Source organism: Indicator indicator, chromosome 1 (genome assembly GCF_027791375.1).
Source record: "Indicator indicator isolate 239-I01 chromosome 1, UM_Iind_1.1, whole genome shotgun sequence".
In the NCBI taxonomy this organism is placed as follows: domain Eukaryota; kingdom Metazoa; phylum Chordata; class Aves; order Piciformes; family Indicatoridae; genus Indicator; species Indicator indicator.
In genome coordinates this window covers 1,209,360-1,226,648 of record NC_072010.1, presented here as the reverse complement: position 1 = coordinate 1,226,648, position 17,289 = coordinate 1,209,360, and the positions used below count along the sequence as shown (strand labels likewise).

The 17,289-nt window shown below is 48.8% G+C and overlaps 1 protein-coding gene across 1 annotated transcript in view; it reads left to right on the top strand.

Annotated features, from left to right (window-relative positions):
* MAP6 (microtubule associated protein 6) overlaps nt 1-13,390 on the top strand; it is a 47,637-nt gene extending 34,247 nt beyond the window's left edge. Inside the window, exons 2-3 of the mRNA XM_054389447.1 lie at nt 10,227-10,440; nt 13,190-13,390. Coding sequence (XP_054245422.1) covers nt 10,227-10,440; nt 13,190-13,390 — 415 coding nt within the window. The remainder of the gene's footprint in view (nt 1-10,226; nt 10,441-13,189) is intronic.
* Nucleotides 13,391-17,289: the final 3,899 nt, after the last annotated feature.

The window sequence follows — 17,289 nt, the reverse complement described above, 5'->3', positions numbered from 1 at the left end:
AAGTCGGAGTGCTCCACGCAGCTCTCTCCCGTTGTATAGGCCTCCATATCATGGACAGCTGTTGTATCAGGTCTGCTACACGGTCACCTCTGGAAGGTGGTGGCCTTTCTCTTCTTCCTAGGCTGAAGCAGTGGCTGCCCACGGGAGACCGTCGAATCAGACTGCCCTCAGTGGCTTCTGTCCGCTACAATCATTTATGCAGATGAGTGGCTAGCCAGGCTCTCCGGGGGTGATCATGACTGCTTCGCAATGGGCGCTATCACCATGGCTGTACGCTGCTCCATCAAAGGATCTGGTACCTTACGTTTGTGTGTGGGGTCCGCAGAGCTGTGATCACAGGGCGTGCCTTGGGGGGTCCTATAGGGTGAGGAGTGCTACCGCTAAAGAGCAGGAGTCAGTATAGGGTTAATAATGTGAACCTCTTCTGAGCTCTGCAATCTCTGGTTGGCACTTAATTCTTTGGAGCTGCAGGCCTATGGGTGCGTCCTACCATTGGACTAGCTTTCTTTATGTCCTCGTCAAATGGCGGCTAATTAGCTAGCTAACTTTAACTGGGAGCCTGATTCGTCTAGCTCGCCGCTCAACTTTGAACCAGGGGTCCCGCCTACGGACCCACGGCTCGGACGAGCCAGCAGCGTCGCCCAGCAGGATAAGGTTTCCCTTGCTCTCGCAAGGAGTCTGCTGCTCAAGGCCATCGGCTCGCCCTGCTAATGGGAACATGTCGCTCTTATTGTCTCGAGTAAGCTGCATGGTGGAGGTGGTGGTAGTTTGACGTTGCACTCTATGTTCGTGGCAATCAATGTCTGAATAGAATGGCGACTAAAAAACTGTCTTCCACTGGGGAATATTTTCGCTTGGGGGCTTGGACTTGGCTTGGCAAAAGGTTCATCTTGATAAGGCCTTCTCTGCTACCTTTGTTTTGTTTGTAGGCTTTGAGCACTTTTGACGTTTCCATCATGTGGCTAGGGTCCAAGGCCACTTGATTCTAATTATTCTTTGGAGGGCGAGGCCTGCGAGTGGGATCGCCAATTCTGATGGGGGAAGGTTGCAGAGGACTAGGCAGAAAAATGTACGGTAGAGATTGTAGTGGGAACGTGGGATTAGCCTTTCATTTTGCAAAATGTTTCTAAAATCTCCTACGTGCAGATTTTCACGTCCTGCGCAAAGGATAGCAAAGCGTTACCCACTTGATCAAATTAGTTCTACTTGGTCTATAGTGCCTGACTAAGAGCTAAGAGTCATATGTATACTATGTCACACTATGATGACGTGATTCTTTTATTAGGTGATTATGAATTAATGTAAATGAAAAGGCTACTTTCGGACTGAAGAATTGATGTACGAACTTTCTTGGGCTTGTTTATGAGGGGCGTTTGTTAGAATAACTTAGGTGAGAATGGGGGGGGGGCATTTCAGCTGCAGTCAGAGGACAATCACTCAAAGGGTGGCAATTTGTCTCTTGATGTTTTTTTAGGTTAGTCGGTTGGAGGCTTGAACTCCTATCTTATAGTGATGGGGCTTGGTCACTTGGCATTTAGACAGTGCTATTTGACTCTTCGCTACGGGAGCTATGAATTTTTTGTGTAGGAAGACAGAGTTGCAAGATGGTGGTCACAGACTTACCGAGCATTCATGACGCCTTGTATCGTTCTGGGGGTTCCAAATAGTGCACGGCGCAGTAGGAATATAATATGAGGTAGAAAAGGTTTCTCAGGGCATCATCATAACGTCGCAAAATTCTGACGTTGGGGTCTATTCTACAGAAGACTTTGTGAACATATTGGTTCATCTTCTTTCGAAGAATCTGATAGCTCATTTGGCGCTAACGAATAGCGTGGTTATGATTGGGTCTGGTGGGGGGGGGGGGGGGGGGGGGGGGGGGGGGGGGGGGGGGGGGGGGAATAACCGGTGTGTTATATAGGTTGTTTCGGGGGAAGTTAAGGTGGAGGGATGAAAGCAAGTGAAGGAAAAGCGGATGCTGGGATTTCTCTGCATAGGAGTCGATATGCCAATGAAAGTGGAGAGGGCATACAACGGGATGCGAGAACCAGGTGTTTACCGATGCCGTGCTTTGGTCAAGATGAGTGAGAAGGATTTTCCGCCATGGAGATAGGGGCCCTGGGAGTAGTGTCATATTAGCCTTGTGGAGAGGAGCCTGAAAGTACTGAGAGAGGTCGAGTAAAATTTATTTATAAATATCTGAATTGTCGATAAAAATAATTCTGAGGTACCACTGGTGTATGGCGGTGGGTGCAGGAGGAGAAGGATAGAGATCAAGTGTGTCTCATAATTGGTCTCATACCTCTGTTCGTACGACTGACTTAGGGTAATAACAAGGCGACTAATGAGTGGGGGATATTAAGCTGTGCATTATTAGGGAATGGAAAATATGCTCGCCTAAGGCACCCTTAGGTTGAAGGTGTTTACGGCTCGTGCGATAACCCATACAGCTATTTGGGGATAGCGACAGTCAATATCTATGTACAGCTTCGGGTAGGCGTGATGCTGGAAAGAAAACTTCACCCGGTGTCAGGCCTGAAAACAGACAATGTACATAAAACCAGTGGCTGGGCCATTTCATGGATTGCAAGCTTTATGTTGTGAGATATCTTGGTCGGCATGGCTTAGGACTCTAATGAGATAAGGGGCCCTATCTCCATGGGCGCCCACTCCTGATGATTAGTCTTTCGCTGTGTGTGGATCAAGCGGAATATTGTCCCGCTGGTATCTCTACATTGAGTCCCTTACCGGTAGGCTAGTATGCAGGTGACATAAGGGGCGCACATTGGTGAGGCAAAGTGATGATGTATCTTCCAAGAGGTCGATCTCTTGTTCTGCTAAGTCCAATAGATATTTCATATTACTCTTAGCAGGTCTACATCACTATGAGATAGCCTAGTGTACATAACTTATACTTCTTTCCAATCAGTTCTTATAGCGAGATGAGTATGCACAGGGAAGCGGGCATAGTTGAAGTAAGCTTGCAGTACTTGATAGATGATGCAAGTTGAGGCCACAAAGATTTGAATACGCTCTGCACATAGGCTAGATAGCAGATCTAGCTGGGGCTTAAGTGTAGGAGTAGCATAGGGAGGGGTTGTATCAAGCTTAGAGTATCTATTGAGAGATTGACCTGTGACGTGTCGCTACGGAAGCAGACTCGTTAGTAGTCTGCAATCTTTACCATGAAGCCTGATAGATAGGAACGAAATACCTTGCAGGGCATTTAGAATTTTCACGAGCAAGATAGAGAGCTAATATTTGTTAGAGTGGGATGACGCTTTATAGTGTTGCATTTGTGGATGGAGGGGGGGGGGGGGGGGGGGGGGGGGGGGGGGGGGGGGGGGGGGGGGGGGGGGGGGGGGGGGGGGGGGGGGGGGGAGCCAGCCAAGGGGGAAAGGGTTTTGAAGCTGAGCAGAGCAGGGTTTAGACTGACTGAGGAAAGAAATTCTGCAGCAGGGAGGAGGTGAGAAGAAGGTCCCCTGGGCACCCCCAAGGCACCCTCTGATTTTTTTTTTGTCAACACCTCCCTCTTATTCACCCCCCCAATGGGGGAAAAGGGGGCTCCCCCTTTGGAAATTTTTTGTTTATTTTTTTTCAAGGCCAGGCTGGATGAGGCCTTGAGCAGCTGAGAATAGCTGAGAGGTGTCCCTGTCCATGGTGGGGAGGTTGGAGGAGATGAGCTCTGGGGTCCCTTTCAACCTGAGCCATTCTGTTGTTCCATGGAATTGGTCCTGAGAATATTAAATCTTAATGAGGGAGTTCTCAGACCTATGGGGGGATGTTCTCCAAACCAGGGGGGTTCAGGTTGGATATTAGGAATATTTTCTTCACAGAGAGGGTTCTCAGGCATTGCAACAGGCTTCCCAGGGAGGTGGTGGAGTCCCCATCCCTGAAGGTTTTAAAAGATGCCTTGCTGTGGTGCTGAAGGATGTGGTTTAGTGGTAGTAGCTTAGCAGGAGTGGTGAGATTGCAAACTTCCCCACCTCCTGAGCCTGCCTTGTCTACAGAGACCACAGGCTCTGCAGGGAGCAGCCTTTCTCTCTGCATAATGCAGCCCATAATGAGGTAGCCAGCACTATGGCAGCAAACACCATTCTGCTGATTCAAAGCTCCCCCACCTTGTAAGCCAGCATTTTATGAGCAGCAGGGTGATCAGATCCTGCTTTGTTTCCCATCTTCCAAGCCCAATCTCTCTGTGCATGGTGCTGCAGCCTCCATCCTATGGTTCAGTAGGTGCAAGCTGTGCTCAGGTTTCCTGGAGGACCTGGTGCTCCATGAGGACTGGTTGACCACCTGGCCTTTGAATGAGTGAGAAAATGAGATTTGCCTCAGCTGAAGATCACCACTTGGATGATCCTCCAGTGCCCACTGGCTGATTTTGAGGGAAGGTGTTGTGGTTACCAATGACCTGGAGGAAGGGATTGAGTGCACCCTCAGCAAGTTCACTGATGAGAGAAAAATTGGAGTTGGGGGTGGCTGACACCCCTCAGGCTGTGCTGCCATCTGGACAGGCTGAGAGCTGGCTGCAGGCAAACCTCATGGAGTTCAATAAGGCCAAGTGCAGGGTCCTGCATCTGGGGAGGAACAACAGCAGGCACCAGGACAGGTTAGAGGCTGCCCTGCTGGAGAGCAGCTCCACAGAGAAAGACCTTGGAGTGCTGGTGGGCAGCAAGTTCTGCATGGGACAGCAATGTGCCCTTGTGGCCAAGAGAGCCAATGGGGTCCTGGGGGGCAGCAAGAAAAGTGTGGCCAGCAGGGCTGGGGAGGTTCTGCTCCCCCTCTGCTCTGCTCTGCCCTGCTGAGAGCACAGCTGCAATCCTGTGTCCAGTTTGGGGCTCCCCAGTTGAAGAGAGACAGAGAGCTGCTGGAGAGAGTCCAAGGGAGAGGCAGGAGGATGCTTAGGGGACTTGAGCATCTCCCCTGGGAAGAGAGGCTGAGAGGCCTGGGGCTGTTTAGTGTGGAGAAGAGAAGGCTGAGAGGGGATCTGATCAATGTCTCTCAATGTGTGAGGGGTGGGTGTCAAGGGGAGGGGGCCAGGCTCTTGTGGGTGCTGCACAGTGATAAGCCAAGGAGCAATGGAGACAAACTTGAACAGAGAAGATTTCAGCTCAACAGGAGGAGAAACTTCCTTGGTGTGAGGGTGACAGAGCCCTGGAGCAGGCTGCCCAGGGGGGTTGTGGAGTCTCCTTCTCTGGAGCCTTTCCAGCCCCACCTGGATGCATTCCTGTGCAGACTCCCCTGGGTGATGCTGCTCTGGCAGGGGGGTTGGACCTGATGATCTCTGCAGGTCCCTTCCAACCTCTAATGTTCTAGGATTCTATGATTTTCACCTCTGAGATTTCTACCTCTGCCACAAATAGGACGACAAGTATCTAACCTGTTCAGAAGTTGTATAGGGAGGGACGTGAGTGGCAGAGAGAATCAGTTCATTATTTTATTTCCTTTTAAAAACCAGCTGGAAATTTATAGTCTACTTTGGAGCAAAAATGGCTCCTAGGAGGCTTCTGAGAATCTTGGGTTGAACTTCGAGTTTGTCAGTGGTGTATTGACTTCTCCAATCCAGTTGTTCAAAGCTGTTTCCTCTCCCTTTCTCCCAAGCCTTCATGCAGGAGGAATTCTTCTCTTTTTTTTAACAATAGACTGCAGAGAAATATCTGTGGAGGAATGGATGACATTCAGTCAACAGGAACCAAAGGGGTACAATTCAGCCCATTCATGCATTGACTTTTCAGTGCAATAGTTTCATGAAGAATTCATAAAGCATTGGGCCTTTGGCAGCATGATCCAAGCCCAGGAAGAGCAGAAGAGGAAAAGAAGGGGAGAGAAATGAAGAAATAGAGGGAAAAGAAAGAGCTGATGTAGGTAGAATCAATGCTAAGAAAGGATGGAGAGTTGGAAGTGGGATTTGGCTCACAGATTGATGTTTGTGTTCCCATCAGGGGAGTTCTGGTCAGCAAGCAGAGCCCAAAGAGGGATTCAGCTCATCCTAAAGCAGTCACCCATCTTTGGCATAGGGAAGGGTTCTCCAAACTCCACTGATGCTGGTGGCCAGTCTGTACTGACTACCACAAACACACAGTCACCAGGCAGGGTGACCTTAGAGCAGCCTTCAGTACCTGAAAGGGGGCTACAAGAAAGCCAGGGAGGGACTTTTTACAAGGGATTGTAGTGATGGGACAAGAGGGAATGGATTGAAGCTTGAGAAGGGCAGATTGAGACTGGAGATGAGGAAGAAATTCTTGACAGCAAGGGTGGGGAGACACTGGAACAGGTTGGCCAGGGAGGTTTTGGATGCCTCCTCCCTGGAGGTGTTCAAGGCCAGGTTGGACAAGGCCTTGAGCAAGCTGGGCTGGTGGAAGGTGTCCTTGCCCATGGCAGGGGGTTTGGAACTAGGTGATCTTTGAGGTCCCTTCCAACCTCAACCATTCTATGAATCCATTCTAAGATGTGGTGAGACCTTAGCGAGGTGATTTAGGAGAAGAAATGCATGCAGGAGGCTGTGGCCACCAGCAGTTTTCTTGGAAGAGAAAGGGTTTTTGTGTCTTTGCAGGGGGAATAAGTGAATGGAAGTTAAGTACTGGGTGGGGAGGGTGCCTCACTGATCCCTGCATGGGAAGGGATCATTTGCTACTGGTGGCCAGGGACAACAGATGACCTTCTGCAGCCCAGCCTCCTTGCCTAAGTAGGTCCTCTGCTGACCAGTGACATCTGTGTACATGTCCACACTGCAGCTTTCCTGAGCCTCTGACTCCACTCCAGCTTCTTATCCTCACAACAGCAGGAGCTGAGCATTTCCATGGCCATTTGTCACAGGAAGTTGGAGCTGATGAAGGTCTTCAAAGAAGGGATTGACCAGCAGATTAACAGTGACCTCACACAGGGACTCATTTCCCTAATAAACCAGGCTGAAAATGCCTAACACAACCAAAGGTGGTTGAGTGGAACAGAGCAAGAAGGACCAAGGAGGAGGTCCTGTTGGCTCAGAGGTCCTGACATCAAAACAAGGGCTTTGATCCGTGGAAAATTCACCCCTCTGGTTGTATCATCACTGTTGGGAAGGCTTCTGGCTTGGACTGGAGTCTGAAGGATCTAAGGTAGCAACACACTTGGGGTTTCTCCAACCCTGTGGTCAGATGAGTGGCAATTTGGAGAGGGAAAATGAAGTGGTTTGCTTCAAAGCTGGAAAGATGGTGGTGGTGTGTTGGGAAGAACTGCAAAGTGCAGGAGGAGGAGGAGGAGTCTGTGGATGGGGTCCAGAATGTATTCAGCAGGTGCTAAAAACCTTTGAAATGAGTTTGTTTCTGTGTAGGGTTGGGTTTCGTTTGTGTTGTTAAAAAAAAATAAATAAATTACATTTATGTCCAAAAGAAATGAAACTGTGAGTGACAGAAAGGCTGAGCATCACTGTGAGGAGGAAAAGCTGAGAGACCAGGGGTTGTTAAGCCTCAAAAAAAGCATCCTGAGAGGAGATCTTCTCCATGCTGATCAATACCTAAAGGGTTGGGGGCAAGACAAACCTGGTGGCCTTCTTTGACCAGGTCACAACATTGATAGATGAGGGGAGAGCAACTGAGGTCATTGACCTGGACCTGAGCAAAGCCTTCAACACTGTCCCACACCACATCCTGCTCTCCAAACTGGTGCCACATGGGTTTGGTGGGTGGACCATGAGATTGATAAAGAACTGGCTTGATGGCTGCACCCAAAGAGTGGCTGTCAATGGCTCCATGTCCCAGTGGAGGCCAGGGACAAGTGGAGTCCCTCAGGGCTCAGTCCTGGGACCAGGCCTGGTCAACATCTGTGTTGGTGCCATGGAGAGTGGCATTGAGTGCAGCCTCAGCAAGTTTGCTGCTGACACCAAGCTGTGTGGTGCAGCAGACAGGCTGGAGGGAAGGGATCCATCCAGAGGGACCTGGCCAGGCTGGAGGGAAGGGATCCATCCAGAGGGACCTGGACAGGCTGGAGGGAAGGGATCCATCCAGAGGGACCTGGACAGGCTGGAGGGAAGGGATCCATCCAGAGGGACCTGGACAAGCTGGAGGGAAGGGATCCATCCAGAGGGACCTGGACAGGCTGGAGGGAAGGGATCCATCCAGAGGGACCTGCACAGGCTGGAGGGAAGGGATCCATCCACAGGGACCTGGACAGGCTGGAGGGAAGGGATCCATCCAGAGGGACCTGGACAGGCTGGAGGGAAGGGATCCATCCAGAGGGACCTGGACAGGCTGCAGAGCTGGGCACAAGCCAAGCTCAGGAGGGTCAACAAGACCAAGGGCAGGGTCCTGCAGCTGGGTGGAGGCAATGCCAAGCACAAGTCCAGGCTGGGCAGGGAGTGGCTGGAGAGCAGCCCTGAGGAGAGGGACTTGGGGGTGCTGGGGGATGAGAAGCTCAGCAGGAGCTGTCAATGTGCACTTGCAGCCCAGAGAGCCAAGCAGAGCCTGGGCTGCAGCAGGAGAAGTGTGGCCAGCAGGGCAAGGGAGGTGATTCTCCCCCTCTGCTCAGCTCTGCTGAGACCCCACCTGGAGTACTGCATCCAGTTCTGGAGCCTCTGTTCCAAGAGGGCTATGGACATGCTGGAAGGTGTCCAGAGAAGGGCCACCAGGATGAGCAGAGGGCTGGAGCTGCTCTGCTCTGAGGAGAGACTGAAAGAGTTGGGGCTGTTCAGTGTGGAGAAGAGAAGGCTCTGAGGAGACCTTCTTGTGGCCTTCCAGGATCTGAAGGGGGCTCCAAGAAAGCTGGGGAGGGACTTTTTAGGCGATCAGGTAGTGACAGGACTGGGGGGAATGGAATAAAGCTGGAAGTGGGGAGATTCAGGCTGGAGGTGAGGAAGAAGTTGTTCCCCATGAGAGTGGTGAGAGCCTGGAATGGGTTGTGCAGGGAGGTGGTTGAGGCTCCATCCCTGGAGGTGTTTGCAGCCAGGCTGGATGAGGCTCTGGGCAGCCTGCTGTAGTGTGAGGTGTCCCTGGCCATGGCAGGGGGGTTGGAACTGGCTGAGCCTTGTGGTCCCTTCCAACCCTGACTCATTCTGTGATTCTATGAAGAGGATGGGACCAGACTCTGCTCAGTGGTGCCCAGTGATAGGACAAGGGGCAATGGGCACAAACTGGAAACCAGGAGGTTCCATCTAAGCATGATAAGAAAATTTTTTGGTGTGAGGGTGCTTGGAGCCCTGGAGCAAGCTGTCCAGAGAGGTTGTGGAGTCTCCTTCTCTGGAGAGATTCCAAACCCACCTGGCCATTGTGATCCTGGACAAGCTGCTGTGGGTAACCTGCTGGAGCAGGGGGGTTGGACTTGATGATCTCAAGAGGTTCCTTCCTACCTCCACCGTTCTGTATTTCTGTGATAGGATGTTATATTTGTTTTAAGTAACTCAGAAGCTCACTGTCAGCTACCTGATGGAGCAGATCCAGAGGAAGACCAGGATAATGATGAGGAGGTTGGAGCAGCTCTGCTACAAGGACAGGCTGAGGGAGCTGGGTGTGTTCAGCCTGGAGAAGAGAAGGCTCCAGGAAGACCTAATAGCAGCCTGCCACTACCTGAAGGAGGCTCCAAGAAGGCTGCAGAGAGACTGTTTGCAAAGGCCTGCAGGGACAGGAGGAGAGGCAATGGCTTCAAAGGAGAGCAGAGCAGATTTAGATTGGATGTGAGGAAGAAGTTCTGCACCATGAGGGTGGTGGAACACTGGCACAGGTTGCCCAGGGAGGTGGTTGAGGTCCCATCCCTGGAGGTATTGAAGGTGAGGCTGGAGAGGGCTGTGGGCAACCTGATCTAGTTGGGGATGTCCCTGCTGACTGCAGAGGGATTTGGACTGGATGAGTTTGGAGGTCCTTCCAACCCAGAGCATTCTATGGTTCTATGATTCTATCATTCTATGGTTTTATGAGTCTATGATTCTCTGAATCTGTGAATCTATGATTCTATGATTCCTGCTTTTGGCCTGGGGGTTGGATTTGATGATCTCTGGAGGTCCCTTCCCAGCCTCTAACATTCTATGATTCTGTGATTCTGCTTTGATAGACCCAATTTCATTTGAGTTTCTCCTAATGTGTGTATGGCTTTTGGATGAGGTAAAAAACATTTGGACGTGGTTTCATTGCAAATCTGACTGGATGGAGGCCAATGACCTTGCTGAGCCCAGGAGGATTCTATTCCCACTTTCCCACTCCTGCCTTGGTGGTTTACCTTCCTGAACCTCTTTCTTTTGTTTTGTTTTTGGTCTTCAGAAACGAGTTCAGACCCTGGGTAGACGTCAAGCCTGTGAAAGCTATCAAAGCAAAGCCCCAGTACAAGCCACCAGAGGAGAAAATGACCCACGAGACCAGTTACAGTGCCCAGTTCAAGGGGGAAACCAGTAAGCCCACTCCAGCTGACAACAAATACCTGGAGCGCAGGAGGATACGCACCCTCTACAGTGAACCCTACAAAGAACCACCAAAGGTGAGAAACCTGGCAGGAGGCACCCAGCACCATCAGTGCTCCTGCTGGGATGTGTCCCAACACAGTCAGGCTGGGCTTGGAGGCTGCCTGCTGTCATTCCCCTCCCATGGGAGCTTCGTTTCTGAGCAGCTGATGCGTTTAGGGATCCACCTCTAATGTGAGGTGTCCCTGGCCATGGCAGGGGGCTTGGAACTGGATGAGCCTTGTGGCCCCTTCCAATCCTGACTGATTCTAGGATTCTATGATTCTATTCTGTGATGGGAGGTGGTGGAAGCCTCATCCCTGGAGGTTTTATAAGGCCAGGCTGGATGGGGCTCTGAGCAACCTGCTGTAGTGTGAGGTGTCCCTGCCCATGGCAGGGGGGTTGGAACTGGCTGATCCTTGAGGTCCCTTCCAACCCTGACAGTTCTATGATTCTATGATAAGGATTTTAGGATTCTAGAATTCTGGGATTCTGGGATTCTAGGATTCTAGGATTCTAGGATTCTAGGATTCTAGGATCCAAGGATTCTGAGATTCTAGGATTCTATGATTCTAGGATTCTAGGATTCTGGGATTCTAGGATTCTGGGATTCTAGGATTCTAGAATTCTGAGATTCTAGGATTCTGGGGTTCTATGGTTCTATGGTTTTATGATTCTAGGATTCTAGGATTCTGGGATTCTGTGATTCTAGGATTCTGGGATTCTGGGATTCAAGGATTCTGGGATTCTATGATTCTAGGAATCTGTGATTCTCTGATTCTAAGATTCTCTGATTCTAGGATTCTAAAATTCTAGGATTCTGTGATTCTAGGTTTCTAGGATTCTAGGATTATGTCATTCTAGGATTCTGTGATTCTAGGATTCTGGGATTCTAGGATTTTAGGATTCTATGACTTTAGGATTCTAGGATTCCATGATTCTAAGATTCTAGGATGGTGGATGAAAAACTGAGTATGAGCTGGCAATGTGCCCTCATAGTCCATCAAAAGTGATTGTATCCTGGGCTGCAGCCAAAGCAACATGGCCAAGTAGGTCCAGGGAGATGATTCTCTCCCTCTGCTCTGCTCTGGGTGAGACCTCACCTAGAGTACTGTGTTCAGTTTCTGGGGGCCCCGACGTAAGATATGGACCTGCTTGGGTAGGTGCAAAGGAGACCATGAAGATAATCAGGGGGTTGGAACTCCTCTGCTATGAGGGCAGGCTGAGAGAGTTGGGGTTGTTCAGCCTGGATCAGATACGGCTCTAGGGAGATCTTGTGGTGGCCTTTCAGTGCTTAAGGGGGACCTAGAGGAAAGATGAGGAGGGGAGGTCTTCATCAGGGAGTGTAGTGTTGGACAAGGGGTGATGGTTTCAAACTGAGAGAGGGGAGATTTAAATTAGTTATAAGGAGGAAGTTCTCTGTGAGGGTGGTGAGACACTCAATGAGGCTCCACAGGGAGGTGGTTGAATCCCCATCCCTGGAGGTGTTTGAAAGAGGCAGAGATGTGGTGCTGAGAGACATGGTTTAGTACCAGCCTTGGCAGATTTAGTTACTACTTGGACTCTGAGAGGTCTTTTCCATCCAAAACAATTCTATGATTCATTTCTCTGCTTCACCCCCAATAGACTCGATCTCATGAGGGCTTGCAAAGCTTCTTCTCCTGAGGTCAGGAATTGACAAAATGATCAATAATCCCTCTCCTGTTTATCTTGCTGTGTCCTAATCTGGACACAATGGGCTTTGTTGGCTTTTAGATTGGATGTTAGGAACAAGTTCTTTACTATGAGTGTGGTGGAACACTGGCACAAGTTGCCCAGAGAGTTAGTTGAGGCCCCATCCCTGGAGATATTGAATGTCAGGCTTGACAAGGCTCTGAGCAACCTGATATAGTGGAGGATGTCCCTGCTGACTGCAGGGGGGTTGGACTGGATGACCTTTGAAGGTCCCTTCCAACCCAAACCATTCTATGATTCTATGTCTCTATGGTTCTATGTCTCTATGATTCTATGATTTTATGACTCTATGATTCTCTGACTCTAAGAATCTGACTCTATGATTCTATTATTCTATGACCCTGATTCTATGAATCTCTGATTCTATGATTCTAAGAATCTATGATTCTATGAATCTATTAATCTATGATTCTATGAATCTATTAATCTATGACTCTATGAGTCTATGATTCTATAACTCTATGATTCTATGAATCTATGAATCTATGAATCTATGATTCTAAGAATCTATGATTCTATGAATCTATGATTCTATGTCTCTATGATTCTATGACTCTAAGAATCTGACTCTATGATTCTATTATTCTATGACCCTGATTCTATGAGTCTGTGATTCTATGGTTCTAAGAATCTGTGATTCTATGGTTCTAAGAATCTATGATTCTATGACTCTGATTCTAAGACTCTATGATTCTATGGCTCTAGGATCCTATGAATCTGTGATTCTATGGTTCTAAGAATCTATGATTCTATGATTCTATGACTCCATGATTCTATGATTCTATGATTCTATGATTCTCTGACTCTATGATTCTATGAATCTATGATTATATGATTCAGGAGCACTGTGACTTTAAGCCATCAAGACCATGAGAGGAATTGGTACCCAGCTGCTCCCTTCCCTTCATGGCAGGGCAGAGCTGAGTTGATTAAGCAACGTTCCTGCTGTGTCTGATCTAAACCCTCTTTTCCACCTGTCCTTGTGTGTTTGTCTCTCTTTCTCTCTCTCTGTCCGTCTCTGTGTTGTCCTTTTTCCTGTTGCCCTCCATGCAGGTGGAGAAACCTACTGTAAAGCCTTCCAAACCAAAAAAGACCACCACAAGCCATAAACCCCTGAAAAAGGCCAAAGACAAGCAGATTGTATCTGGCCGGGCTGCCAAGAAAAAGAGCGCCGAGACCTCCAACACAGCAAAGCCAGAGGACAAGGAGAAAAGTAAAGAGATGAACAATAAACTGGCTGAGGCAAAAGAGTAAATGTCACTGCACTTTCCTTTCTTTCTCCTTTCTTTTTTTTTCCCCTTTTCTTTCTTTTTTCTTTCCCTTCCCCCCCCCCCCCCCACTTTTCTCTTGTTTTTTTTTTCTTTTCTTTTTCTTCGATTAAATAAAGGCCACAAAATTAATTAGAGGCTTCTAATCTGCCCTTTTTTTTTTTTCTTTTTTTTTTCTTTTTTTTTTTTTTTTTTTTGGTCTGGTTGTATTAGAAGCTTTTCTGGTTTATTTCCAAGGAGGATTAAGGAATCCTTGTTTCTGAGGTCGGGTTGGTCTTGCTTTGCCTGCACGACACGGCTCTGCACAGAGGGACGAGCAGGGGGTCGTAGGAGATGAAGGTGAGGGATCAGCTGTGATCCAAGCTTGGTCCTTCGATGCTGTGATGGTGTGGAAGTGGTCCTTGAGCCAGGGAAAGTTCCCAAAAGGCCCTTTTTGGGGTTGGCTGTTGTTCAGTTGTCTCCCACCGGTGTTACCAAGGTGAAAGGGTTTGGAAGGCAGAGAGGACCAAAAGGTTCATTCGTGGTGCTGTGGATCTGCTGTAAATCCACTAGGATCAGTGGGGTGGCCAAGAGCGAAGCTTTCCCCTGGTGATACTGGTGGGATTGTTGCTCCATGAAGCAATGGGAAAGGAGATCCCATGCAAATAAAGGGCCAGATCCTCCCCTATGTTAGCTGGGAGGTAAGTCTGGCTTCACCATCAGCACCGCTTGAAGTCCTTGATTTAAATCAAGAAGGAGCAAGGGAAGGAGCAGAGAGCAGTGAAGACTTCCCAAGCATGTGGAAGGTCAGACTAGGTTCTCAGCAGGTTGTTCTTCCCTATTGTTTCCCCTATGTAATGGATCTTTTGAAGTTATTCCTGGCTTGGTTTGACTCTTGGTCTGCTCTAGTCTGGGACTAGACTCCTGGGGTGCCAGCAGACAGAGCTAGATTTCAGGAAGAGGTTTAGTTTGCAGACCTGACCTTCCAAGGGGTAGAAAGAAATGAGTCAGCAAGGCTGGCAGGAGGTGTCAGCCCCTCTTGTTTTGACTCTACCAGCTGTTGGAGTTCCTGTTGGCTTGTAAGCATCCTAAGAGGGCCATAAACCAGTTGCTGGGATCCCCAGACTCCCTCCAGGCAAGATCTCAGGGATTCAATCCTATTTACCGTGCTCTTATTCTAGGAAATTCCCATGCCCAGCAAAACCTTTGGAAGCTGGAAGCACAGCAGGACCATTTGTCAGCTGGCCCAACAGCCTGGCACTGCATGCCCCAGAATCTGGCAGGGAGGGTGGACTAGATGATCTCCAGAGGTCCCTTCCAAGCCCTGCCACTCTGTGATTCTGTGATCTGTGTGGCTGGGTCAGTGGGAGGTGAGGAGAGGAATGGTCCCAGTCCAAATGTACGTGCCTAACTCCTGGATTGGGTCCTAAAGACTTAAGGTTTGATCTTGATCCCACCAGAGTGGTTAAACTCTCCTGCAGCAGAGTTACTCCAGATCAGGATGCAGGCTTCTCCTTTATTTTTGCAGCTCATTATTTCTATCCCAAGACTCAGTCTAGCTTTTGAACCTTTCAAACCATAGGGAAGGAGTTGTGGTTGGGTTCGATGATCTGAAGATCTTCTCCAACCAGGTGATTTTTACAAAGAAGAAAGAGGGAGAGATGGGAAGTAGGGTAGGGAGGTGGTGTAAGAGGAAAGTACCAGAACTGTGTTGTTGTAGAGGTGTTGGAATGAGGAAAGTCTTGCTGCTAGGATATTTTAGAGGCATGAAACCACCTTAAGAGAGGAAGGGACAGGCTGAGAGGGTGAGAAGTCCCCTTGTTGAGGTCTCACCCTGTTAGGAGTTGGGTCTTTTGGAAACATAACTAAGTGGTGGGCTACGAGGCTGAGAGAAGGTTTCCAAAGAGGAGGAGGGAAAAGCTCTGGGGTATACAGATAGTGTGACATTTGCTGGCCCTTAGTGCTGAATAAATGCCAAGTTCAGTGTGTTGTGTGATGTGTCCTGTTTGCCTTGCGCTGCCAGCCTAAACCCTTTTGAGTATTAAGTTCAGTGTAGTGTTTCTGAAGTCAGTGGTGTATCTCCAAGCTTAGCTGTGTTAGAACTGTGTGCTATGAGCTAGTCAGGTTGTGTATGTGGAAAAATATATATTCACATATATATATATAGAAATATATATATTTAAACCTCCAATGTTTAGGAGGAAACCAGGGAAATCCTCCAGGAAGTAAAACCGTTGCGAGCATAGTGCTTTTTTTCTTTCCTTTTTTTTTCCCCCCCTCCTTGTTTTGGTTTTGATGTGCATGCTCCATAGAGATGCTGCCCTGTCCATGTCGACCATTGCTTTCCTGAGTGCTCAGAAGCTCCTTGCAGCACTTGCTGGAGTGCAAAGCTCAGCTCTGCCTCCAGAGCAGCTCGGCGAAAGGCTTGCCTTGAGCTGGTGGAGAAGAGCGCAGCCCACAGCTCTTCCCACCCCTGGACAAAGTGGCCCAGAGAAGCCTGAGCTTCCAAGACTTGCTGTGATTCCTTGGCATTTAGATGCTTCATGCATCTTCACACTCCTCAGGAACATCCTTTCCCTAACACAAGCTAGAGGGAACAGCCACAGAGGTGACATGTCACAAGCAGGCAGGACACGTCAGGAAGGCACACAGACAGTCACCAACAGCCCAACACACTGAGCTCACTCTGCCTAAGGCCATGCCAAACAATTCTCCCTTCTGTTGTTTGGATCTGAATCTGAACACCACACTCCCCACCATTTCACCTTGACTTCAATTTGGATTGGACTTGGTGATCCTGAGGGTCTTTTCCAACCAGAGTGATTCTGTGATTCAATGCGAATTGAGCCCTTACAGCCAAAGGTAACCAAATGTTGCCCAAAGAAAACCATTAAAATACTCAGATTACCTAATCCAATGCATGACACTGGGTCATACACTTTGGGCTTCAGGGTTGCTTCTTCTCAATGAAGAGCATCCCTCACAGTGCTTGAATTAAACATGCACAGTGAGTGGGCAGAGCATGGCCTTAGGTTTCCTTTTTGGTGGCATCTAACCACAAAGCTAGGTCTGAAGCTCTAGCCAGTGGTCTGAATTCCCTCTCTACTGAAGAACTTTTCCAAGGGCCATTTTGGTGGCATCTGACCACAAAGCTAGGTCTGAAGCTCTAGCCAGTGGTCTGAATTCCCTCTCTACTGAAGAACTTTTCCAAGGGCCATTGAGCTCCCTGTGTTAGCCACCTCTCTTTGGGTGGGGCTGAATGCTCCTTGGAAGGTTTTAATCTTTGCAGAAAGAACCTGGGAAACTGGTGGGACCTCCCTTTCAGCTAGCAACAAGACAGGGATAGAAATCCTAGCCTTGACTCCATCTGCCCCAGGTCCTCCACATATATCCAAGCACAGCTTCTAGCACTGCACTGAATGCCAGGAAACTGCAGCAGAGTCGAGAGAGCTCAGGGTGACCTGCATTGCTCTACCTTCCACAGACTTTATGCCCATCCAACCCACTCAGGTTTTATCAGAAAGGAGATCCAATCTCTGCTGTTTCAAGTTCACTTTGGACTCTGGAGCTTGTCAATCCTGCTGGGAAAAAAACGCTCTGCTGGTTCTGTGTTTTCCACAAGGCTGGTTCTGTTCCACTGCTGATTTGTAATATTTTGCTTTCCTTGTTAACAAGAACAAAAAAAAAAAAAAAAAAAGAAGAGAAATGTTTTGCTTTTTTATTATTATTATTTTTTTTTGGACCCTGTGAAAGTTCCTCTGCTGTTTTCTTGCTTGCTTTCTCATTTCTCACTGTGTTGTACCTGTTACTCCTTTCTGCAACAACAACAACAACAACAACAAAAAGATAATTGGTGCTAACTGCTGCCCCGGCTCCTGTGCTTCCCCAACCGCTTTTGCAACGCCG